The sequence below is a fragment of the Neolamprologus brichardi genome, chromosome 13 (genome assembly GCF_056152115.1).
Source record: "Neolamprologus brichardi isolate AB-2024 chromosome 13, ASM5615211v1, whole genome shotgun sequence".
NCBI lineage: Eukaryota > Metazoa > Chordata > Actinopteri > Cichliformes > Cichlidae > Neolamprologus > Neolamprologus brichardi.
This window is the reverse complement of record NC_142116.1, coordinates 32898866-32925071: the sequence shown is the minus strand read 5'-3', so window position 1 is coordinate 32925071 and position 26206 is coordinate 32898866. Positions and strand designations below refer to the sequence as shown.

The window sequence follows — 26206 nt, the reverse complement described above, 5'->3', positions numbered from 1 at the left end:
CTGGCTGATTGGGACCCACACCCAGTTCCACACCTTGGCTCAGGCGATTAGAGGATCATCAGGGGGTCCTTTTGTCCCTCTGTGGGGGGACACTCCCACCAGGTTTATATCTGGGACTCTCCACCATTTGACCTTAGAACTGAAGAAGCTTCTCGGATGAAGGTGAAACGTCTTCAAGTAACTTAAAGAAGTCCAGACGCTTTTCTTTGCAAGCTCCTTTGACTACGATGACCTGGATGACTGAGAACCTTCACAGACACAGCTAGTTGAGTCATTTCTTGTGTGAGTCTAAAGTGAAACTAATATTTGAAAGTCCACTTCCTGTATTTGTTGTTGAAGACTTCTTCAGCTTCTTCTCAAGGACATCAGCTGCTTGTTTGGCAGCAGAGGTCGAGGATGTCGAGGATCAAACAGCCGTCCAGCTAAACATACATGAAACTATCAAAGCTGACAATCATTCCAATAACATCTAATGGTACATATATATAGACACAGCACTACAAGGAAATGGCTCTCAGCATCTGGCTGTGGGAACAAATGAGTCCCTGTTTGTGTTCAGATTGTGTGCATGTTTTAGACGTGTGTCACATGTAGAAGCACAAAAATCCCACAATGACACAAAGATTGGTTTGACACAACTGTGCAGCTGTTAGTTGTTTCTAATGACTCATTGAAGCTCTTCTAACATTCTGGAGACAATCAGGACATGAATCTGTTCAGCACGACAAGAATTTGACTTCAATGTGAACGTTTGCCATTAAATAACCTTCTTCATCCAGCTGACAGCATCCTTCATCCTATGATATTAACAGTTCCTCCTGTTGATGACAAACCTCTGACATGATCTGCTTGAGGAGCTTTTTCATGTGAAGCTCTCTGAGCTCAGGGCTAAGTTGCTGTGTTTCATCTTTAAGAGCTGCTGCCTCCTCGCCGGACTTGTTCTTCTCTTCTTCTCCTAATGACACCATTTCTGCTTCATATCTTTTACTGGGCCTACAACAGATGAAGAGTAGATCTACTGCTGTTCACTGTTTGTGTCAATATGGAGAAATATGAACAGACAAACACAGCACATACAGAGAAATGTAGACAGGATGTGCAGCCAGTGCAGTAAATGGTCTAAATATCAGCTCTTTAGAAAATGATCCTGATGAACATGAAACTAACATCCAATTCTCATTGGATTTGGCGCTATATAAATAAAATTGAATTGAATTGAAATTGAATTGAATGAGAAACACAGCTTCCTTGTTTCATGTCCAATAACAATAAATGAAGAGCTAATAAAGAGCTATTCTATTGTAAAATGCTGAGATGATTATTAGACAGAACCCAGCGGCTCACCAAAAGCCTGCATTGAAAATCTATATGAAAGTAATCTATGCTCATATATGGCAACATCCTTTAACTGTCACTGTGTTTTTCATCTGTGCTCTTGTTGGTTGGACAAGTTTCTAAATGACAAAGAGCTCAGTGGACTTTGCATCCATCAAATCCTGTTAGATGTTTGGATTGTTTTTCCTTCACAGCTTTGTGATGAAGGCTAAAGAACAGAGATATGAACTATTGCCAATATGAATCCTGATGGCATGACGTGGGCATAGACCCACCAAAGCAACACTCAGCTCACCTCATTCCAGGCGCTTGTCTGCTGGAGACCATGAGCCTTGTTAGTCACACATTAGCACCGTGGTAGGAAACAGCCTCCATCATTTCATTAGATCTGAATTTGGACTGTTTCCCTCTGGATGAGAACCAAGTCTGTCAAATCTGTTGATCCAACACAAACTATCAAACACATTGGCTCACAGTCAGATTGGCTTTGTATGGATGGTGTAACAGGGGGCTGGGAAAGGATGCTGAAAGCTGAATATAATACAGAACAATAACAGGACATATAATAATGTAGCAAACATGATCTTCAACAGGCACACTTCTATTATTCATGATCACAAACACAAAGAACTTGTGCAGCCCTGATATCAGCCCTAATATATGAGTGTGTTTGCCCAAAGATTGAAACAGCATCAACATGACAGCTGTAAGAAATCTTCTCTCAGCCTTGTTTGGCAGAAGATCCCTGCAACAAAGATTGTAGCTGAAAGATGACGTGTGTAAAGTTTGCTCTTTGGGAGGGTTGAGGCTGTTTTTAGACCTTTGATAGTTTCCAATCCAGTTCTGAAAGACAGAAATAAAAACAACATCTTTAAGATCAGATCATGGAGCTGTTTTCTGCCTTGTTTCTATCTTCACATTACAAGACTTTACTACAATAAAGATGCTAACATGTATCTGTAGCAACAACATCATTGAATCTATACCAACTGGAGCCAAACCAGTGGCCTCTGCTGGCATCACTGGTGAGCCAACACTTCCTTGTTGGATGCAGATTTCAGGGCTTCCTTTTGCTCCTCCGTTATAACTGTTCTCTCTTCTCAACAAATGATGACACAAAGGAATCAGCAGTGACAAAGATGATGCTGAAGAGAAGCACACATTTCACACATATAACAGACCAGTCCAGTTACACACACCTCTGCTTGACATTAGGCCTCAAACAAAGACACAAAACACTAACTTGACTCTATATAGAAGAAACGAGCAGCTTTTTCTGTTCTGAGCTTATTTATATTTGACACACATGCTTCTCTTTGTGCAAACACACATTGCACTATAAGGGTAACATAGCACACAATGATTGGACAGCACAGTGATGATGCTGGGAGATCCTATACGAAGCAACACAGAAACACTGAGAACAAAACTTTAAACATTGATTATATTGAGATAAGCAGCCGACCCAGTTTAGATAAAGGCGAGCAGCTGGGACCGCTGCTGCACCAAAAACAGGTTTCAGTGTTTCCATGTGTGTGTGTGATGTCTTTACTTATACTGGTCAATAGACTTTAGTCAACACATTATTGAAAGGTGTTACACATAAAATAAAAACAGTGTTTCATCTTTATTCCTCTGAAGCAGCTGCATTATAACCAATCTGCTCCTTTGTGGCCATTTAAAACAGCCTTAAATAACTGTTGTTATATTTGTTGCAGTTTCTGCTCCTCTTGGACAGACGACTCTTGAAAAGACATTTTTGAATTTCAACTTTTAACTGGATAAATATCGGATATATAAACGTCTGCAACAAACTGATTCCAGCTTCTACCTCATGATAGGAATGTTTTTGCGGCTCAAGATGACCTGATATCTTTCATGATGGAGACATTTGACACATGTTTCACATATTATAGACCAACAAGTTATTCATAGCAGTTTAAATACGGGGAGTCACTTTTGGCCCAGCAGATAAAACAGAGCCAATATTTCCTTCTTTATTTAAGTGACGTGTGTCACAGATGTGACCTAGTAAAGTGTAGCTGAACATTAGTAACGTTATTAACACTCTCAGCTCGTCCTTGTTCCAGACCTGAAGATCCTCTTCTTTCATTCAGCAGCAGCTTCAGGTCTCTGATGGTCCAGGGCTTGTTGTTGGGAAACAGCCCTGCTGGGATGATGGTGTCCTCACAGAAACAGTCAGTGATGCTGTTGATCTCCATCACAGAGCACGTCCCAGTCTGCAGTCTCAGTCCTGCAGGGCCTCGCTGGCTTCCTGACTCCACCCAGTCAACAACAGGAAGTGTTTGAAGTGCAGGAACAAACTGAGGCTGTGGTCAAACAGGAGTTTTTATCTCCTCGCTCTGACTCTCACTGCGGCCCCGCTGCTGTGTCAACATGTGTTTGTGCTAAACAATGATGGAAAGTGTCATAAATATATATAATATATATAAAATATATATATATATATATAATATATATATAATATATATATATATATATATATATATAATATATATATAATATATATATATATAATATGTATCTATGTAGGGAGCACGGTGGCACGGTGGTTAGCACTGTTGCCGCACAACAAGAAGGTCCTGAGTTCAATTCCACCATCAGGTCTTTCTGTGTGGAGTTTGCATGTTCTCTCCGTGTTTGCGTGGGTTCCCTCCGGGTAATCCGGCCAGATTTTTTTTGAGTTTAACTAAGGGAGGATTCAGGGTCACCTGGTCCAGCACTAACTATATGCTTTAGCAAAAAGGAAAGTTTGAAGCCTAATCTTGAAAGTAGAGATAGTGTCTGTCTCCTGAATCCAAACTGGAAGCTGGTTCCACAGAAGAGGGGCCTGAAAACTGAAGGCTCTGCCTCCCATTCTACTTTTAAATACTCTAGGAACAACAAGTAGGCCTGCAGAGCGGGAGCGAAGTGCTCTAATAGGGTAATATGGTACTACAAGGTCATTAAGATAAGATGGGGCCTGATTATTTAAGACCTTGTATGTGAGGAGCAGGATTTTGAATTCAATTCTGGATTTAACAGGAAGCCAATGAAGGGAAGCCAAAACAGGAGAAATATGCTCTCTTTCTAGTCCCTGTCAGGACTCTTGCTGCAGCATTTTGGATTAACTGAAGGCTTTTCAGTGAGTTTTTAGGACTTCCTGATAATAATGAATTGCAGTAGTCCAGCCTGGAAGTAATAAATGCATGAACTAGTTTTTCAGCGTCACTCTGAGACAGGATATTTCTAACTTTAGAGATGTTGCACAAATGGAAGAACGCAGTCTTACATATTTGTTTAATATGTGCGTTGAAGGACATATCCTGGTCAAAAATGACTCCAAGGTTCCTCACAGTGTTACTGGAGGCCAAGGTAATGCCATCCAGAGTAAGAATCTGCTTAGATACCATATTTCTAAGCTTTTCAGCGCCGAGTACAATGACCTCAGTTTTATCTGAATTAAGAAGCAGAAAGTTAGCGGCCATCCAGGTCTTTATGTCTTTAAGACATTCCTGCAGTTTAACTAATTGGTGTGTGTTATCTGGCTTCATGGACCGATAGAGCTGGGTGTCATCTGCATAGCAGTGTAAATGTATGCTATGTCTTCTAATGATGCTGCCTAAGGAAAGCATGTATAATGTAAACAGAATTGGTCCTAGCACTGAACCCTGTGGAACTCCATAATTAACCTCAGTGTGTGAAGAGGTCTCTCCATTTACATGCACAAACTGGAGTCTATTAGATAGATATGATACAAACCACTGCAGTGCAGTACCTGTAATACCTACAGCATGTTCTAATCACTCTAATGGGATATTATGGTCAACAGTATCGAATGCTGCACTAAGGTCTAGCAGGACAAGCACAGAGATGAGTCCACTGTCAGAGGCCATAAGAAGATCATTTGTAACCTTCACTAAAGCTGTTTCTGTGCTGTGATGAGCTCTGAAACCTGACTGAAACTCTTCAAATAAACCATTCCTCTGCAGATGATCTGTTAGCTGTTTGTTTACTCCTTCAAGGATTAAAAGTCGTGACTGTTTACTCCATTATGTGTGTCGGGTTTTACTCCTGCTCTTTGTGCCCTGCTGCTTCCTGTTTTACTTTGGTGAGCTTAGCTTTAAACATGAATAAATTAAAGTTTGATGGTACCTTTAAGACATTTAGTCAAACATTTCTCTATGAAGAAAAGTTTCAGACGATCTCATTGGGAACATAATCCGTAGTTATCAGTAGTAAAAGTTGTAGTCGTCACTAAAAAACCCCAAACCTCAAGGACAGGGTTATCCTCTGAGGAGCATGAATATAAAATCCCATCGTTGGTACTTCAGTCTGGACCAAAGCGACGCGCCAACAAACACCAACAAACACCAACTCACACCGACAAACTACAAGAAGCACAAAACACATGAACTGTAACAGAGTCTGGTTCAGATGTGTTGTAGTGCACCTGTGACGCTGTGATGTGGTCCAGTTGTTTCTAAAGCAGCAGAAGATCAGAAAAAGTAGAATGAAGGGCAGACTCCTCAGGATGAAGATGACAGTCGATGATGAAGGAGCTGAAATTCACACAAAACCAAGTTCAGCTCTTCATTCATTCTTTATCATCACCGTAGTTTCACTACAACAAAAGCTTTTTTAGTAGATTCACAGGCTCACATTTTTCTAAGCCAGTCGTCACAAACATCTGTAAGTTTGAAGGTTTTCAGCTGACAGACATTCAGGTAGTTTAATCGCTCTGGTTTGGATGATTCAATGTTTATTAATTATCCCTTCAGACGACCAAAGGCTGCCACATGTACGGTAACAGCACAGACACGTGACAGACTAAACTTTTATGTGACAGCGTTTAAGCTGTGAAAGGTGACGTTCACATATTTTGGAGGCGTGTTGGTCACCAAGCTGAACTTGTTCACTTACTGGAGTCTGTGTGGTTGTTGTTGTTATTCATCGTCTTCTCTCTGACTGTGATGATGGTCCCAATTCCTTTAGACACAGTTAAAGATGTAATCTCCACAGTCACTTTACAGATGTATGTTCCTGAATCCTCTGATGTTTGAAATGTTCAAAGATGAGCAAGTCTTTGCCTCCTTTTTCAGAGACTCTGGAGATTGATTTGCGTTGGTCTCTCTCTTAATTATTGTTTGATTTTTCAGCCCGGCCACTCTGATTCTTTCAAATGTTCTTCAGCAGGTGATGCTTACTGTCTCTCCCTCCATGACAGAAACATCTGGACCCTGGGTCACAACAAACATGCCTGATGAAACAGCTGCAAGAGACAAAAAACTGTGAGTCAGTACAAGAGAATAGTCTCCAAAAGTTGATTCTGTTCATCTGGACGTGGCGTTTTGTGGGAGAAATGTTTCGTCATCATCCAGGTGACTTCTTCAGTCTCAGCTGACTGCAGGTTTCCCCAATCTTATAAACAGTACATTTGCATAATGACTGAAACCAGCTCACTGAAGGAACAATGGGCTGGGGTCAGTTCCTTAATCGTAATTATTCTTAATTCTCATGACCATTGATCAACAACCACTGATCAAAGGCCATGAGTACCATTCACAGAGAGTTGGGGAATGGCTGCAATCACAGCATTGTAAGATGGTGACAGATGTACCCTTAGCCCCCCCCCCCCCCCTCCCCTCCATTCAGACATGGTCTTTCCCTTTTCACGTAAATGGCCTCCTTGACTCCGCCCTCAAACCAGCGTTCCTCCCTGTCCAGGATGTTACATCCTCATCATTGAAAGAGTGTCCACTGGCCTGTAGGTGTGAATAGACTGCAGAGTCCTGGTCTGACGAGGTGGCTCTTCTGTGTTGTAGCCAGAGGTTGTTTGGTTTCCCCGATGTATAAATCCTGGCAATCCTCCTGGCACTTAACAGCGTACACTATGACTGTGTCCGAATTCAGGGGAAGGATGCTCATAAGGACACTACCTACCTACGTCACAAGGTAGTGTCCTTAGACCGACGGGTAGTCAGGAAGTGAGCGGCTGTGGACAGCCCCCTTTTTTTCTCCAACTTTATTGAACAAACAATGAGTATCCAACATAACAGATGGGCTGTGGACAGCCTCCTAGCCGTCAACTCCGCCCTTACTTGCGTGTTTTTCTGGTCACTAGCGCCACAGCGCGAAAACTTTAAAATGGACCCAGAAATGTTGCTCCTTTGTTTGGACAATTTTATTTCTCGAGGAGCTAGAAAAACCTTATCGTCGCCCGCACGTTTTGTACCTTAGGCTCATCAGAGACAATCATGTCCAGGTAAAATAATTTCCTTTAATCTACATGCATTTAGGAATTACTTTCTAATTACACGGATAATTGAATTATTGCCAGCGTTGTGCCAAAAATGTGTTCGCCTGCCAAAACTGATTTCCAATGTTTCCGTGTGTAATATGTGTAATATCTTTATGTATGTTGGTAAATAGACTTTGGTGAACATGGTTTACAAAGGGGTTTTATATACACAATAATTACCTGTTGTTCAAGTATCTTTATAACTCTGGTTATAATGTAGGTACAGTTGATATATGTGTTGCGCTGTCTGCTGTCCTCTTGGCCAGATTACTCTTACAAAATAAATTTCTAATGTCACCAAGATAATTTGTGAACTGGATAAATAAAGGATATATAAGTCACTGCCAAAAACTGATTGCAGCTTCTACCTGTTACAGGAATGTTGCTGGTGGCTCAGAGTGACTTGATATCATTAATGAGGGAAACATTTGACATATGTTTCATGTATTATAGAACAACAAGTTCTCTAGCATATCGAGACTATCTCTCCACACCGTTACATATTCCATATGTATGGGGTACAACCCCCCTTGGTCGTGGCATGTGGATATTTCTTTAAGACACTCCGGCACGCCCAGCTACGCCCCACAGCTTACGTATGAAACAGCTGTGCAGACATGACACCGGTGATCGTTGATCTCCACTTGTTGTGTGTGTGTGCGAAAGAGTGCTTACCTTAAGAGTACTGTGTGTGTGTGCGTCTATTGGAGCGTGCTTCGGCATCCTCCGTGGGCGATGTATTTCTCCCTTCTAGGTCCCCTGGTATTCCCGTGGTAGCCCCGGTATTCACCTTAGCTTGGTTCCCCCTAGCTGGCCCTTGCTTCCCCTTGGTTGGTCCCCCTTCCCCGGCATATCGCCTCAAAAAAAAAAACAGGCTTATGCGCCGGTCGAACCATGCTGTTCAGCTGCCGGCTAGCGAGTAGCTCGGCTACAGTGAGGAAACACGGCAGGGACACGGCTTCAGGGGGATACGGCTTCAGCGTTCAAGCATACGCTGTCGCCTTGGCACTGTGCAGCTCGGCTGCTAAGTGTGTTAACACAGAGGGGATACGGCTTTGGCGTTCCAAACATTCACTGTTGGCCTGCTTAACACTGTGGGAATAAACAGTGGGCTATGGTTCGTGCCAGCTATTGTTAGCCGGCCTGCGAGTAGCATTCCAACCGGTTAGCCTGTCTGGCGTGTCGCCCGCAGCTCGCGGGTTAACGCGGCCAGCAGGGCTCCACTCATAGCTCTGCTACATTGGGGAAATGTGTCAGAGTTCCAAGCATATGCTTTTAACTGTCAGCACTGTGACGCAGGAGCTAATAAACAGTGGAAGGGGAATTCAGGTTGCGGCTGGCGCCGGCTACCTGTTAGCACTTCCTGGTTAGCGTGTGGCCCCGCCCCCTTGCTTGGTAGCAGAAGTATGGCAGCCCACACGTCCCAAACATGTCTGTGTATGGCATTTTTGCCTTTTTATGGTAGGCACGAGCAGTGTGGCTGTGCCTGGGTGAAAAAGGGCAAATATATAACTAATATGAAAGCAGCCTAGAGCATGCTGTGCTGGCTGAAGTAGCTGCTGCTTGCATGCACTGCTTTGTTGCCAGCACGGACTAGGCAGACCGTGCTGGGTTTGAAAGCATTAAATGGCTCCCCCTTCTCCTGCCTCCAAAAATGAGAGAGCAGGCTACTATGGGGAACATGGCTGCCACTACTGTGACTCCAGTTAGGCAGGCCATGGGCTGGGTCCCCTCCCACAGCGTCCCTCCCATGGCTCCGCCTCTGTGAGGCCTGGGCTTGGAGGTTGACTGTCGGGTGGCGGATGTTGAAGAAGCTTCCATCCTCTCCTCCGGTGTTGCCCTCCTGTCCCACTGTCCCCGGGCACAGTGTCTGGCGAGTTGGGTCCCTTCAGCTCCTGATTGGAGCATGCCGGGTCTGGGAATTAGCCCTTCCTGAGGTCCCCTCTACCTGAGTGGACCTCCAGGTTGTTGCTATCATGCAGCCTCAGCGCCTACTGCCTAAGGTGCCGCTGCTGCCCGGTTGCAGGCCGTGTGTGCCCTGCCTCCTGGCGTTTATGATTCCCCTGCCCGTAGTTGGATGCTGCCGTGCATGGCGGGAGTAGCTGCCTTTGGCCCCTCCCCGTAGCTCCCCCCCCAGTCCCTAGTTCCCCCTTCGGGCCTTCCCTGGGCAGGGCGGCATGCCCTGACAGGGGCGTGAGGGTTACTTATGCCCTGCTGGTGGCCATTCTGTCACTTCCTCTATGGATGGTGCTTGACACGACAGCTGCAGGCGGGCTGCGCATGGAGAGCCCACCCCATTCCTGTACCTCTCAGGCTAAATGAGGATGATGGCTGCAGCGTTCCCTCCCATGGCCCCGCTTCTGCGAGGCCTGGGCCGGTGGAGGTTGATTATCGTGAGGTGGATGTTGAAGAAGCTTCAATCCCCTCTGGCTGCCACTGGGGTAGGGTCCGGACGGGTGAACCCATGTCTGGGTTACCTGGTTCTGGGGCCCTCCCACGGCATTCCCTCCCATGGCCCCGCCTCCATGAGGCCTGGGCTGGTGGAGGTTGATGGTCAGGAGGTTGATGTTTATGACACTTGGCTCCAGTCAGACGACTAGGGTTGCCTGATGGAACTGTCTGTCTGGCCTGCGGCCACCTCGCTTTAAAGAAGCTGAGGGGCCTCTGCAGGCGTGCAGAGACAGCCATGTTCAATTGAGGAGGGGAGGACTCGGAGCCTAGGCTCAGCTGTCCTCCAGCTGCTCTCCTCCCTCCTGACATCCTTTGAGTTGGGCCTAGTGGCCAGCTCTGCTGCGGGCTGTGTTCCCCTGGCCTATTGCCCGCACTTCGCGGGTTCATACGGCAGTCGGACCTCGCTGCGTCTGACAGCTCGGCCAGCAGTTGACAGTTCTCCGGCCTGCGGCGCTGGCTCTCTGTCTGGCACATTGGCCAAATGTTGCGGGTTACGTGGTTCGTTTTCGAAGTTCACTCTTGCTGCTCCCCTGTCTGCGGACAGCGCTAGCGACCGCTCAGCCCTGGGGCAGACCTTCGGGTTGAGTCCCCACTTGGCTTTCAGTGGGCTAGACCACCAGCCCACCGTCTGCGGATGGCTTTGCAGCTGTACTGCTGCTGTGTTCCTCTGGCGTATAGCCCGCAGTTCGCCGACTCACGCGCCAGTCGGACCTCGCTGTGTCTGATACGTCAGTCGGCGAGTGGGTGTTCTCCAGCACGCAGCGCTGGCTCTCTGTCTAGTGGGTTGCCCCTGTATCGCGGGTCACCTGGCCAGAGCAGGTGCTCAGTGAGCTGACACCTCCCGTCTGTCCGTTAGTGTCTCATCAGGCCCACTCTGCTGGCCCCCTGTCTATAGACACCGCAGAGTGGTTGCTATGCCCTAGTGATGAACCTTGGGTTGCCACTTGGGCCCTCAGTGGCCTGAACCACCAGCACCTCCCCTGTCGTGGATTGTCCAGGTCAGCTGCTCTACTCCTGGGACAGGCCCTGGGCCTCATCCTACCTCAGCCATCCTCTGAGTGGCCGAGCTGCTGTGACAGGCTCTCTCTCTCCCTGGCTCTGTGTCACTGCCTAGTGCCAGGCAGGGATCTGTTGTGACTTGACTTCTCCAGCTGGCGGCTCCGCCTTCCCTTCTGGGGCGCCATCGCGGGCTTCTGTCGTAGCGATAGCCAGCTGCTGTGCTCGAGTGGCTTGATAGGCTGTGTTGCCCTGGCGTTTTGCCCGCGTTCGCCGGCTTACACGCCAGTCGCACCTCACTGCGGCGAGTGCCTTCTCCAGCCTAGTGTAGCCTGTCCTGTCTCTCGTGTTGCCCGCAGTGCACGGTTCACGCGGCCAGCAGGGCTCCTGTCGTTCCTCGATTGGGACGGCTTCTCGGCTCTGACCGCAGGTTAAGCCACCGCCACTGCTGCTGCTACTGCTGCAGCTGCAGGCTGTGTTTCCCTGGCGTATTGCCCGCGCTTCGCCGGTTTACGCGCCAGCTGGACCTTGCTGCGTCTGATCCTCAGCCAGCGAGTGAGTGTTCTCCAGCCTGCAGCGCCAGGCTCTCTGCAGGCGGTTCACCCGTTACACGTTAGCCTGGCCTCACTGTGTCTGATAAGCCAGCCAGCAAGTGTGTTATGTTCCAGCCTGCGGTGCTGGCTGTACTCGAGTGTCTCGTCTGTAAATATTGTTTTTCATCTTTACATAATGTGTATTTGAAATATTCTTGTTTAATTGTTATTGTTATTTATTTATTTTTATCAAATAAATATCCATGTAATATTGTTCGCGTTATGTTCATACATGTTAAAAATGCCTGTAAATCAAATTGAGTTCAGTGACAATTACTGTTTGTTTGAATCAATTTATTAATAACATAAAACCTTTAAACTAATGCAACACATATAACAAATAAACAAATAAATACATTTCTCAGTACATAACTCATTTGAGAACTAATCTTTCTAGAAGTGAAACAGTCGGTCCATCCTCTCCCTGCTCTCCTCTCCTCAGCCTCTCTGCCTCATGTCCTCTCTGATGAGGTCTAGCAGCTCATCATCTCTTCTCCTCTTCCTCCCTGTCGTAGGTGGCTGACCCGCTTCATCATCACTGTCGTTTTGGTCACCCACTGCTGTGCTTGGCCCTGGAGTGTCCTCAGGGAGAGAGGACATTAGGACAGGAGGCTTAGTGGAAGGCATCTGTCCTATCACCTCATCCATGAGGGCAAACCAGGGCCAAGCACAGCAGAGGGCTTCCCACTGACCTCCTCTCCTGAGCCTGGATACTTGCAATCCTAAAGGCAGGAAATCAAAGATGACAGCAGGCAAATAAAAACACAACAACAACTCTTAGTAATTGAACATTTATTAACTTGTGTTTTTAAGAATCATCTTCTTGATAACACACATACGTACTTTGTATTCTTTAAAGTTATCTCATGTCTTCTGGCCTGCAAGGGGGTGACTTTCCCCTGCAGGCCCATCTTCTCCAGAATTGTCCTGATCACACACAACACATAAGAGAAGAAAGGAAACAATGGCAACTGTGTTAATCCCTAAACCCAAAAGTTTTTACAGTTTTTACAGTTTTACAAACATGAGGGAGGCAGAGTGAACACTAAACACTGGGTCACTGACCAGGACCGTGACAGATTTAAAGAAAAAGATCCACAACAACACCGACAGTAGCAGGTGAGAGTCCCCACACAGCAGTGATGTGTGTGATGGCAGAGAGTCAGCACTAAATAGTCATTAGAAGAAAGCACACACAAACACACACACACACAGTCATGTTTTTATAGTTTAGTGAGGACATTTCCCGAGCCACTTCCCTTAACCATAACCATCAAACATGAATGCCTAACTCTAACCCTGAGCCCAAACCTCACCATAACCTCACCGTAACCCTGACACCAAAACCAAAATGCCTTCAAACTCCATTTTATCCCCATGAGGGCTCTTGTTCCTCACAGAGATATGTAAACATGTACACACACACAACCCCGTTCAGCTATCTTGGTGAGGACCCTCATTGACATAATGGTTTCCCTAGCCCCTTACCCTAACCCTAACCATGGGTGGGGTCCCTAATACAAAAAGACAAAAAGACAAGAAGTCACATATAGGAAAGAAAGACAAGCACAGAACAAACAGAAAAAGAGTGAGACAAAACAAAGAGAATAACGTACACGAAACAACGGAAAGGATTTAAAGGAAGGGGGTGCCATAAACACAAATAGAGTGAACAAAGGACGGGATGTCAAAAAAGACAGGGGGTGCCATTAAAAGACAAAGACAAACAAAGAGATGAAAGAAAACAACAAGAAAAACAAAGAGAAAAACAGTAAGAAAAATAGAAAGTTTTACAAAAACTAAGAAAGAATTTTTCAAGTGAAAACACAAATGGGTGGAGCTAACACAAGTATAAAAAGCCAAGGGAGGCAAACAGAAAGACAAAGACAAGACACACTGGGTCGGCCTGAAGAAGGCAAAAACATGCCGAAACGTCGCCCAGTGATGCTAGAGTGCACTGAAATAATAATAATGGATTGGATTTATATAGCGCTTTTCAAGGCAACCAAAGCGCTTTACAATGCCACTATTCATTCACTCTCACATTCACACACTGGTGGAGGCAGCTACAGTTGTAGCCACAGCTGCTCTGGGGCAGACTGACAGAAGCGAGGCTGCCATATCACGACATCGGCCCCTCTGGCCAACACCAGTAGGCGGTAGGTGAAATGTCTTGCCCAAGGACACAACGACCAGGACAGAGAGCCCGGGGTAAGGGCCTAGATAAGGGCAATTCTTTGAACCAGGGCAGGGACACCACCACCCAGCCCCATCAATGGCCCGTGCACCTTAATAACAGGTATGATTCAATGCAGAGGTCTATTAACACAATGACAGTGAAGTTGAATTCTATTCTATTCTATTAGACTGCTTGGCGACATGATAAACAGGGTCTTTAGTGCAGACCTTTCAGAGATTGTAATGTTTCTGCTGCTAGATGATAACAACAGGAGACGACCTTCGGGTCATAAAGCCAGACAGCAGTGTGGGTGTAGATTATATCGCATATCTTGTCGGTGAAGCTTTAGATTTGCAGAAGGTTTCGCGCTGTGCACATCTCCTTTCCGGAAGGTTTTTTTGAATAAAGTGATTGAATATATTTTGAACACACTGAGTCAGCGTCTTCTCTGTCCAGCCTGAGGACTAAAAGAATCAGGTTGATAGAAGTATTTTGATTTTTTTAAGCTGTAATGTAAAAACCCTGTAAAACAAAAAGCAAAGAAAGGTGATATTGAGATAGATGATATTGATTCTGATGGTGTTGAACCTTGCGATCATCAGTAATCAGAATCAACAATTATGACAGGAATAGCTGTGGTTCTTGAGCTAGTGACAGATTTACCTTCACAGCTGTGAAGGTCAGTATGAGGACTGATAGGAAGCTGAATGTTAAACTATCCCAAATGACACAGTATTTTTTATTAAAATGAGAAATTTAGTAGAATCATCTATCATAAAGTGTGACTGGCAGAAAAAGTGAATGACAAATATCTGCTTTGACATTGATTCGGCAGAGATTAGTAAGACTTCAGTGTCCTGTATACAGACTTTATAAACTTCATATCGATTTATTGAATCATTTACAGTATTCCTGCAAACTGATGTTTGATCCTTTGGTGCTACAGCTAAACCACATCCATGTATAAGAAACTATTAGAAAAGTTTGTTTTTTTTTCTTTCAAGAGCTAGACCAAATTCATTTTATGCTCACATTACTGGGATTTTAAATTTACAGACTGGGAAAATCAAAAGTTCTTTGTCCCCATTTATTCATCAAGAATTCTTCTTTTTATATTCATGGGAATCTAAATGCATAGTGATAAAAAAAAATGCATGCAAAGATTTAAAAATCCCATGGTCACAGTTAAAGTGGCACCTGAACAATTTGAACATGTTTGTCTAACTTAAATAAATGATAGTTATGGTATGAAATCAACACATAAAGCAGGGACCAGAACAAACAGCACAGGGAAGTGCGAGGTCAGCTTCTCCAAGTCTTTCAGCAGGAACAACATTATTCCCAAAGAAATGTCTGTCCAAACTCTTCCGTCATTTGACAACTGGGCTGTGATGTGGTAACTGTGAAGAGATTATCATTCATGTAATTCTCTTTATCAAACTGACTACACTGACACACATTTGTACTGGAAGAGCAATAGTGTTTGCAAAAGTTTCATATTGTGGTAGGATTGGTTTGTGCACTTATTTGACTCATTATTATTATTATTATTATTATTATTATTATTATCTCTATTGGTCAAGTTAGTTGCAACAAATAACTCTGAAATTGAAACAGCTGGAACTGAACCACAGGATGAGAGACTAAGGTTACAGCTAATTATATTTCACAGTTTACCTGTGGGAACCGACTGGGCAATACTAGTATAGTACAGCTCTGTTTTTAACTGTGATACAGGCACATAACCAGCGGAGGATTAGGAATTGTTCATAAAAAGCCTATTCCTAAATTCCTAATGTCAAACTAACTTTACAGTGACTCTTTCCAAATGCTGAATTGTGTAAGGACAGCACGGATCAATAACTAATAATTCCTGTCTTATGCCTAATGGCAAAAAAGAGAGACCAACCTAGCTAAATGTAAACTGTTTATATGTTAAAGGTTCTAATGATGGAATACTGCAGCATCGTCAAGTTCATCAAACAAACACGGATCATTGTTTATTCAATCTGATAGTGTGAAAAAATAGATCAGCGCCCTTCAATGCTTGTATATTTAATGTGTCGGTGTTTCTGTGCACTCAAAGTGCTACATATAGATGCTGCAGCACTGATCCCTGCAAAACGACACACCTTCAAAAAGTGTAGGCACAAACAGGCAGACGTCTGCTCACAGTACATCTGAATCTATGTTTGTTGATAAAAATATTATGATGAAGTCCAAAAAGCAGAAGTCCAAAGAGTCACAGGAAACACAAGGTGAGAGTTATCAGCTCCAGGGCTTAACATAAGGAATGTCCTCAAGGAGAAACTCGTCCAAAATCACAGTGCAGAGACGACATCTTATGTGATGTCCTTCTGTCTCGGAGGCCGGTGAATGTTTCTGACCACACACTTCACCATCCACTCAATGCCTTCGTTCACGCCGTCCCTGTATGGAACAAGCAGAGTGTTTCACATTTATTTTAACATCTAGAGAGTGTGAAATTATTTAAGACGAACATTTCACTGAAAGCAATACAAAAACACATGAAAGGTTAAAACTAAGGCATTTCCTAATATATGCTCATTTTGAATTTAATACTGCTGTAGCTGCTGCCCGGACCAACAGCTTAGCAATGATCTAATAACACGACTGGCTAGAAAAAGGTGAGTCTTTGAAAAATGCAGATGGGCCAGTTCGCCAGTCTGCAAGCAGACAACAGTAAACAACGAGGACTGAATTCAAAACGGTGCAAAATATTTCTTCACAGAAAGGACGAGGCTGAAAGCTAAACAGCTGGGATTTTACTTTAAAAACAGACAAAGTGGAAATCACTGCATTTGCTGAGAATTACTTGTGAAATCCACTGCATCCACTGATGTGACTTCAGACTCTACAACTAAAAAAACAAATGCTAATGTCTTCTCTGAGGCTCGAGCTCATTTAAGTTGGGTTGAGGAAAAGGAGGGCTGTGCAATCACATTGTGAAACATCCACCCTTGTTAAAAAAGGATGACCATCCATCTCACAGTTCAGAAGAATCTGTGATGGTGCAGTTTTCTGCTATTGGTCGTGGCATGGGGAACTTTGACCCCATTAATGCTGCTGGAAGTGCAAACCTGTCAACCAATAAAAACCTCTGGCACACTTTGAAAATGAAATGAAAACATTACAAAAATGTCTTTTGACTGTTTCCAATTAAATTTAGGATTTGAATATTTGGAAATCACCACATTGTGGTTGTTTTTGCATTTTAAGTGAAGGGACTGTAATTAACAGATCTATTAACAGATGTGATCATAAACTTAAATTGATGCAAATTTGCATTCACTGTAATAGAATCAAATAAAAACACAATGCTACATTGCATCATGTGTGAGAGCAAGCTGTTGCAAACAAAGTCATCAACTGTTGTAGTCTTACCCTGTGAGAGCAGTGCAAGGCTGGACTAAACAGTCTCTCTTGCCAATCTTTGGAGCACAGTCACTGAAGGTTGTTTTAATGTCGGGCACCGACAAACAGTTCTGAGAAAAAGAACATACACAAGACTGAAGGCAGTGACCAAGTTCAAGATTTAAGATTCTGGGTCTTTATTGTCAACACACACACAGTGTACAGCGTCCCGAAATGCTGTTTCACCCCAACCACCTCAATGGTGTATTATGAGAATATAAAAAATACATCTCCAAGAGATATAAAACTAGAAATTACAAATAAATAATAACTCGCTAAATTTGGGTAAAATTAAGAGACAAGAAGGTTCTATACTAACTATCTCTATCTCCAATACACAAAGATAGGACAAACAATACGAAGTGGATTGTGCAGTAGGCATTGAATACCAGTGCACGTGCACATTAAAGTGCACGTGTAATGAATGAATGAATGAAAAGTCCAGGTACCGGTACATCTTGCTTATTAGCCAGCACGAGGAGCGGAACGCCTTCCAGTGCTTCACTGCTGATCATTTTCTCTGGAAGAGAAGAGAGATCAATCACTGACTCAATAATACAGCACTCGGAGAAAGTACCTGCACCTTTTCTGATTCCTTCATTTCTCATATTCGTCACACATTTCAGATCTTCAAACTGATCGTAATATCAGACATATTGTCCCTGCGTCTGTGTGGCTTCCTCCCACAGTCCAGAGACATTCACTTAGTGGAGTTAGGTTAACTGGTGAGTCTAAATTGTCCACAGGTGTAAATATGAGTGTGAATGGTTGTTTGTCTCTGCTGCTGGCACTCTGTCCACGGTGTTTCGCCCTATAGTAGCTTGGACAGGCTTGAAGTTCAGACTGCCCTTCTCTGTGCCAAGCTGGTCTGGACGAATCGAAGGCTCCGTAACATGTTTTGTCTCCAAATGATTAAACAGTTTATCCTTTGCACAGAATGCTCTGGTGGTATTTTGTGACAGTGGTGGGGAAATAACCTAAAATGATTTTATGCTTGTTATTCTTCTTTACCAAAACACATGCAGACAGCTGATTATCAGAAGTGTGAGATGCTCGAGAATTTACTCCGGTGTCCTGTTATATTTTAGATAGCAAGGAGTTTATTAAACTTCACCGAAACAATCTGCAAATGTCATTAAAATTTAATAAACTATCATCTTGTCTTTATTTTTAGTTAGCACATACCTTAAACACTTAAAGCTGTAAGCTAATAGTTATATAAGAGCAGATGCTGCTGGTGCAATAAGCTGTACGTTTTACGCTCAATGGATGATGATCTGATTAGTCGACTATCAAAATAATCGTTTGTGGCAGCCCTGGTGTGTAAGGCCATATATTACAGACTTCCATAATAGGGCTTATATATACTGCGATGTTTATAGTAACCGTTATGACTGCTTTTCTAGTTATAAGGTTTAGGTGGAAATGATCTCTTCACACAGGTCGATCTGAATACCTTTTTAACCTTAATAAACAAAATCTTTGTTTATTTGACCTTATTTGGCCCTGAAGAAGAGTTCTGAGATCCAAAAACCTCAAATATAATAACCTATATGTGGCAATACAAACAACTGCAGCAAGCAGCATAGTTTTGTTTTTGACTTCTAATCTATTGATCTTGAAGGCGAGGTCAGAGATCAATATTTTAAATATTTATGCAGGACTTTCTATGTGTTATATTTTCTACTTGTGAGAATCACAGTTTATATGTTCTAAGGCTTTTTGTCACTTTTTGAACAATAAATCATGAAGTTTACCTTAAAAGATATCGGTGCATGTAAGCCAAATTTTTATGGATCGTTAACATGACCCCACAGTTTTTATCAGAATTCATACAAACATTTTCAAACTATCATGAAGACAGACAGAAGGTCGAAGGCGCACAAACACTAGCAAAAACACAACCTCCTTGGCGGAGGGATTAAGGAAGTGGGCAAGTGCTTTGTCACAGCACTATGAATGTCAGAACAAATATCAATGTTTCCATTTGTTCAGTAAATAACACAGAGACAAGAAGGTTACTCACCAAAGGCCTCCTTTGATTCTGACAGACGCTCTTCATCAGTTGAATCTATCACATAGATGACTCCATGGGATTCAGCGTAGTACTAGATACAACCATGAAGAGGAAAACACGTCACAACATATGAGATATATATATATATTAGGGGTGCAACGATACACAAAATTCACGGTTCGGTTCAATACTTTGGTGTCACGGTTCGATATTCTTTCGATACAAAACAATGTTCATGCCTTTTTAATTTGTCATTTATTAAAATTATAAATATATATTTTAACTCAAAAGTACAGTTTTTAAATTTAATGTTGCTGAAACAACAAAGTAATAAAAAATAAATCTCTCTGATGGAGGAATCACTCATCTTTGGAAAAGAGAGTTTATTACAGAGAAATGTCTCTTTCCAAAATAAAAGCTATACTATACGCTTCTATGAAGCGCCTTGAGGCGACTTTTGTTGTGATTTGGCGCTATATAAATAAAATTGAATTGAATTGAATTCTTCTGGGCTATATTCTCAGCAGCATATTAAACATATCAGGTCCCCATAAGGAGCATCATGTGCTAACAGCTGTCTAAGGCTACGTTCACACTGCAGGCGAAAGTGCATTAAATCCGATTTTTTTGACCCTCTGCGACCCATCTATCCGATCATGCTATGACAGTGTGAACGGCACAAATCCAATATTTTCAAACCCAATCTGGGTCACTTTCGTATGTGGTGCTGAATCTGATACATATTTTGATGTTTTAGAAAGCTGCTGTTTGATGGTCAAGTCGCATTAAATCCGTCTTTTACGTCACTGACACAAGACAGACGCCGATTATCAGCGCCGGAGAAGACATCGTGAACGCTTCCAGGACATCCAGCGTAGATGTTAGTGAAACTGTTGGGAAGACAACGTGAACATTTTCTTTGTACTGTATAATCTGCAGATTCTGACAGAAATCTGCAACTATCCTTTGAAGCAGCGCTCCTCTAAAACAGCAATAAGGATCATTATTAGGTTATTTACATTATTATGTAAATAACAAAATAACTTAAAGCAAAAATTGGGAAACGTAAAGTCTGAAGTCTTTATATTAAGGTCATCAGTCCAACAATACTGTTGGTCTGGGTCTAAACAGAGCGCGTTGTGTGTGACGTCTTCTTTTGCGCATGCGGCCGCTTTGAGCGTTCACACTAGAGCGCGTTTGCTGTCGCATTTTATTTGTAGTGTGAACGAGCAGACAAAAAAATCAGATCTGATCAAAAAATCAGAATTGAGCATCAAGACCTGCAGAGTGAACGTAGCCTAAATGACTCGGGTAAAGTTTGTAGCATGCGTGCTTGTTGTTTTTGTCTGCTTCCACTTGTCTTTGCACTATGATGATGTCGGAGTAAATGTGCAGTCATATTCGTTGTGTTCCCACTAGTGCTGTCAGCGTTAATCTGAAATGACGTTAACGCCACAACACGGCAAAGTTAACGAGCTACCGCGGATCGCCCCGTGCGTGGGGCTGGACGGCCAACACGTTAACGAGCTAACTGCGCTAACACACTAGTTCCCACCAATGTAATTGAGCATTGCGTGGCACATCCAACATACTGTTTTACTTTAGTCCATGACACGCTTACCTTCAGGGTCATACGTCACATGAAGACCAAAATAGTTCCAAACGCCAGATCTGAATGAGGGTGGGGGAGGTTCAATTTGCCATGTTGCAACTAGCTTAACTTCTGTCTGCTAGCTTGCCCTGCGCTCAGTGGATCTGCGCTCGACAGTGCAGCCTAGGCGGAGTAGTCGAATGCAGATCCACTGAGCGCTCAACACAGACAGCATCGTCAGAAGAAAAGTTGATAAAATAAATTAAAAATTTTGTATTGTTCATACATATGCGTACCGAACCGAAAGCACTGTATCGAACGGTTCAACATCAATACGAGTATCGCTGCACCCCTAATATATGTTTATTTGGGTTGGTGGTTGTATTCCTGAAAGTACTGCTGTACTGCGGTTAGCAAAACCCCATTTCAGAAGAGCAATTCACTGCAGTAACCGGCAAGTAATTTAAAGACCCACATTTATTTTACACAACAGGACAAAAACAACATGTCAAATTCTGAAATTAAGAATTTCATCAAATTGTAACAAGTTTGTACACTTCCAGCTCTGTGTTGGGGACCTGTGGAGACGCACTGCTATACCTTTGAAAGAAAAGGATTTCCCCTGCTCAACAGAGTGGGCCTTCACATCTGTATATATCCATCAGCATTAATAGGGCCTTCACTGATGTGTAGGTTATCCATCCCATGTTCAAGATGCAACACAGTTTACTATGATAACAATGGTTCCCCTCCTCTCTAGTCTGCAGATCACAACATCCACGACCAAAACAATTTTAAATTCTGACCGTTTCCACTACACCTCAAAGTTTGAAGATGGAGCTGACAATTTAGCTGTTGACCAATATCACCACTCTTCTGTGCTGTGGGTGAAAGAATAAGACCACAGATACAAAGGGAGGAGAACTGCATCCAGAGGACCAGCGTTTACTTTGGTTTTCTGGAAGTAGTTCTTCAATGTATGTTTCGGCTAATTGTCGTGTTGGAAGAGAAATCAACAACCGAATGTTGCTGCCGACTGCTTTAACTTCCTAGGACCTGGCGTCCACATATGTAGACATCACATTTTGGGTTATTTAGATCAAAATACTCAATTTTGCTCTACAAGGGCCTGATATCCACTTACGAGGACATTATGCTGCTACTGTTCTATCACATTTTTAAACGAATATCCTCATATGTAGCTCTGATTTTTCTTAAAGACAAAAATGAGGTAAAAAAAAAGATCTGGTAATTCTTTGTATTTACGTTCATTGGGCCCCAATATGCCCAACTATCAAAGAGAAATTAAAAATGCATGCCGTGGAAGAGTTCGGGTCTTAGGAGGTTAAGTTTACTTTCAAAATCTTCCTCCTTTCTTCATGACCCCTTTCACCTTGATGAGATTTCCAGTTCTAGACACTCTGAAGCATCCCCACACCTTAATACTCCCACCACTGTGTTTAAATGTGGTGTTCTGTGGATTGTATACCTCTACCTTCTTCCTCCAAACATAAGCAGCATCTCTTATAGTAGTAGTTTCGTCTCACCTGACCACAGGTGATACTTTCAGTATGCATAATGTTTCTCCAAGTTATCCTTAGCAGACTGTCTGGCTTCAAGGTGTCTCTTCTGCAGAAGTGGACTTTTTCTTGGTGTGCAACTTCACACTCAGGGTATCAGTGATTGTCTTATTTGAGACTGCAATTCGTGACTTTGCTAAGTCATTTAGTGTCTTGACAGTTGTTCAAGGCTCTTTGGCACATCTCTCATTAGTTTTCTTTCCAGAGTTTGAAATATTTTGCTTCCTACTTCTGCAAGGCTTGTTCTGCACTGTTAAGCTCTCTTTGAATTTTTCTGTGATACTTCTGGCTCCAGTTCTTGAAACGTGGATATGCTATGGTCATTGTGTATACCCATCTCCTGCTTTGTGAGCACAACAACTTTTTTTCTCAAGTCTAAACTGATTTCTTTTGTTTCTGGCATGATGCTTTCTCAAGTGACCGCTCCAACCCTTGCCTGATATTTTAATACTCAGAATAAATTAGAACATAACCCTCTGTTTTAGCTGGATTTTACAAGCTTTAAAGATAACAGAGTTAAAACACAACATTGGACACTAGTGATTTGTGTTTTGGCTCAATCAAAAAGTCAGATTTTAGGGTGCTAATAATATCGAACCTGGTAATATTTTTCTAAGAAATCTGTTATTCTGTCATTGTGTGTAAACAGAAAAACAATATGCTTTCGAAAGTATTAGCATGTGTAAAAAGGCTGTGTTGAAAATCCCTTGGACAACTTGGAAAATGTTGACAAAAACTTCTGCCCTCTGCAGGTGGTAAAAGGTGTTGCCAAATATATCTGTGTGGCCTGTCCAGGTGCAGTCTATGTATGCTAAACACAGTGAAAATATTACATCTTCAAAATAGAAATACTATCTATGTTAGTGTAGAGGATGTGAAAAATTCCTCTTTTTTAACTCACTTTGTCCCACAGAGACTGCAGCTCCTCCTGACCTCCCAAATCCCAGAACATTAGACGAGCCTTGCCAACATCAATTGTGCCAACTGTAAAGGAAAGCAAGAGATTCCCAAAAATGTTATAGATCAGCAGTTTAAATCAAGAACGTTCTGTGAGCCAGAAAGAAGGAAGCATTAGAACATGAAAGATTACATAATTGCATTGATTTGTCCTTTTCTATACCATAACGGTTAAAATATGAAATTACAATTAATTCCTGCAGTTACTCATCAAAAAAGAACTAATAATCATTTTTCGTTGTTAAGCAGTAATTACACACTCAAAAAGCAAGCGATCCCTGCTACTTTGACAAGGCAGGAGAATACTGTGAGGAGGTCATGCTGATGCGACACTAACGCTGTTACATTCACTTACTGTTCAGGCCAACTGTAGTGGTGATCTTGGATAAAGCCATCCCCTTGTAATTCTTACTAAACTTTGTTTTGGTCTGTTCCAGGAAAGTCTACAGACACAGAAAATAAGAGTAACCATTAGACGGGTGAATTACTCAGGTGATGAGCACTGTGTAAGTATCTGTGTAAAACAAAATAAACTTCAGGCGGCTCATTTGCAGGTGGTGGCCACAGACCATCACGCTCTCTCTTTCTCCTGCCTGATTTTTTCACTCTTGCTAGTATCCTTGTCTTTGACAGGATCAAGTGGGACATGCAGTTCATTCAGGCAGTCTAACCCCTTTAGAGAGGCACATTCATAAGTGATTTCTTATTGTTTATGCTCCATTAATGGCCAGATTGACATCCGTCATTTACTTTAATTTTTTCACCCATTATTTAGCTCAATCATCCAGGTAGGTTAATCCGTTCTGTAACTTAGGTTTTGTCCTATTTACTGTTCATGATTTCTTGAGACAAAGAGAGTGATAGACCACAAAGCTAACGTAAACAAGAGAACATAACACCGCTTTCAATGCTATGTGCATAACCCAGTTAACCAATTATATAACACAACATCACTTTGATACCGTTTTTCCGGCGTTATCCAGTCCCAGGATCAAAACGCAGTACTCATCCTTCTGGAACATGTACTTATATAATCCAGATAATAAAGTGTACATCGTGAAAAAGTAGACATAAACAAAAACGCGTCCGTGTTCGCTAGTCCTAATGTTGGCTAGCTAGCTTAGCTTAGCTATGAGGCTAAACAAGCAACACGCGCCACTGTGGCTTCATTACACTCCCACTAAACATGCCTGTGTGCGAATGGGGGTAAAATGACATGTATGCACTCATAAAACAAGTCAGAAAAGCCGTCGTTTAAAAGCACACTTCTACTATGATAGTCTGAACACAATCCTGTTTCTACGTGTCACGTATCCAGGAAGTGCCACTGTATGAACTATGGGAAATGAAGTACATATGGATTCTACCGCATTACGTTAGGTGACAGTGTTTCAGATATAAAACTTCGTTTCCCAGGAGGAAGTTCGAAAGCGTGTTACGTCATTTTAAAGAAAAACGCAACAAATATAGAATGAATTGATTTGTTCCAGTAGCTGTGCAAAGTTCAGAACCAGTGAGTGCTGACAGTCTCAACAAATGTTTGTTTTTTAATGACGTTTCATCTCTCAGCCATTCAGAACGGAGAACCTGCAAAGACAGGTGAGCAATATTTGTGTTCGTTGGAATTCACATTCTCTATTACAGCGTCAATTAACTTATATTAAACCCCTTCATTCCTTCACCAAGCACTAAGTCATGTTTTACTTAGGGCTTAAATACTTATTCATTTAATCTAATGCAAATCATGGACTTCTTTTGTCTTTCGGGCGGTGGGGAATATTCCATCTCTCTCTGTAAGAATAAAATGACCATGTTACCATAAAAATTAGAGACTTGTTCTTTGGGGTTTTTTTGTAAATAAACAGGCTTAAAATTCAGCAGTGGAACAAATAATTATATCCCCTGCTGTTTATGGATGCTGCTGAGTTGAAAGTGGAATAGGCTGAATGACGATTTGAACATTCCCTTTATTAAAATACATTGTAAATATTTTACAACTTAAAGTTTACAGTGGGTGATACCATATATTCAAATAATACGATATATATATATGTAATATAATATCAAGTTAAATATTTTATCCATCTTTCCACTTTGTTCTGCTAATCTGGACCCAGGTCACGGGGGCACCAGGCTAAGCAGAGAAGCCTACATCGCCCTCTCCCCAGCCACCTCCTCCTGCTCCAAGGCGTTCCCAGGCTGGGCTGTTTTCCAATTCAGGGGCTGCATCATTCGGAGGACCCGGCCTTTGTGGTCTACGTGGGCCGGGTCTTTGGAAGACCAAGAAGGCCTGAAGTGGGAGGCTTGTGAAATGGGACAGTCTAGCCTCCATCGCACTGCTGAGCAGCTGTTTGACAGAAATGAAGGACAAATTTATTTTCTTCATTTGTTTGTTTTACATGTGCTTTGTTTGATTAGTTGAGTATCTGAGGCTGAGACCACAGGACATTTCTGTACTGAACAGTCATTTCAAGATTAGCTAGTAAATATCAATTAGCTAATGGTGTTCATGAGACTAAAATCATCTCACTCTGGTAATGTAAATATAATATGGTCAACAGTAAAGTTATTATTCTTTATAAAGACCACTGAGTCCTTTGCCACTTCAAACTTATCTTTCTTACCACACAGCTACTTTTTTCCCTTTCTCCATCCTTATGTATTTCCCAAACACGCACCCACACACAAGTAAGGACTATCCTACCAAGCAACCAATGCCACTGGTTAGTACATTTTATTTCTCAGTGTTTTTAACAGCTTTGAAGAACCTT

At 42.6% G+C, this 26206-nt stretch overlaps 1 protein-coding gene across 1 annotated transcript; it reads right to left on the bottom strand.

Moving 5' to 3' along the window:
- Window positions 1-12558: 12558 nt before the first annotated feature.
- arfrp1 (ARF related protein 1) lies at window positions 12559-24778 on the bottom strand. Its single transcript, XM_087850467.1, has 7 exons — window positions 24398-24778; window positions 23791-23878; window positions 23380-23462; window positions 19317-19398; window positions 17740-17810; window positions 17261-17361; window positions 12559-16285 (listed from the first exon to the last, which is right to left on the bottom strand). Exons 1-7 carry the CDS (start codon window positions 24488-24490, stop codon window positions 16198-16200), a joined length of 606 nt encoding a protein of 201 aa, XP_087706593.1. The 5' UTR covers window positions 24491-24778; the 3' UTR covers window positions 12559-16197.
- Window positions 24779-26206: the final 1428 nt, after the last annotated feature.

Coding starts and splice junctions, on each gene's coding strand:
- arfrp1 (XM_087850467.1), bottom strand. CDS start 24,490: ATGTACACTTTATTATCTGGATTATATAAGTACATGTTCCAGAAGGAT. Junction 23,463..23,790: donor CACTACAGTTGGCCTGAACA/GTAAGTGAATGT, acceptor TTTCCTTTACAG/TTGGCACAATTGATGTTGGC. Junction 16,286..17,260: donor CCTTGCACTGCTCTCACAGG/GTAAGACTACAA, acceptor TGTTCCATACAG/GGACGGCGTGAACGAAGGCA.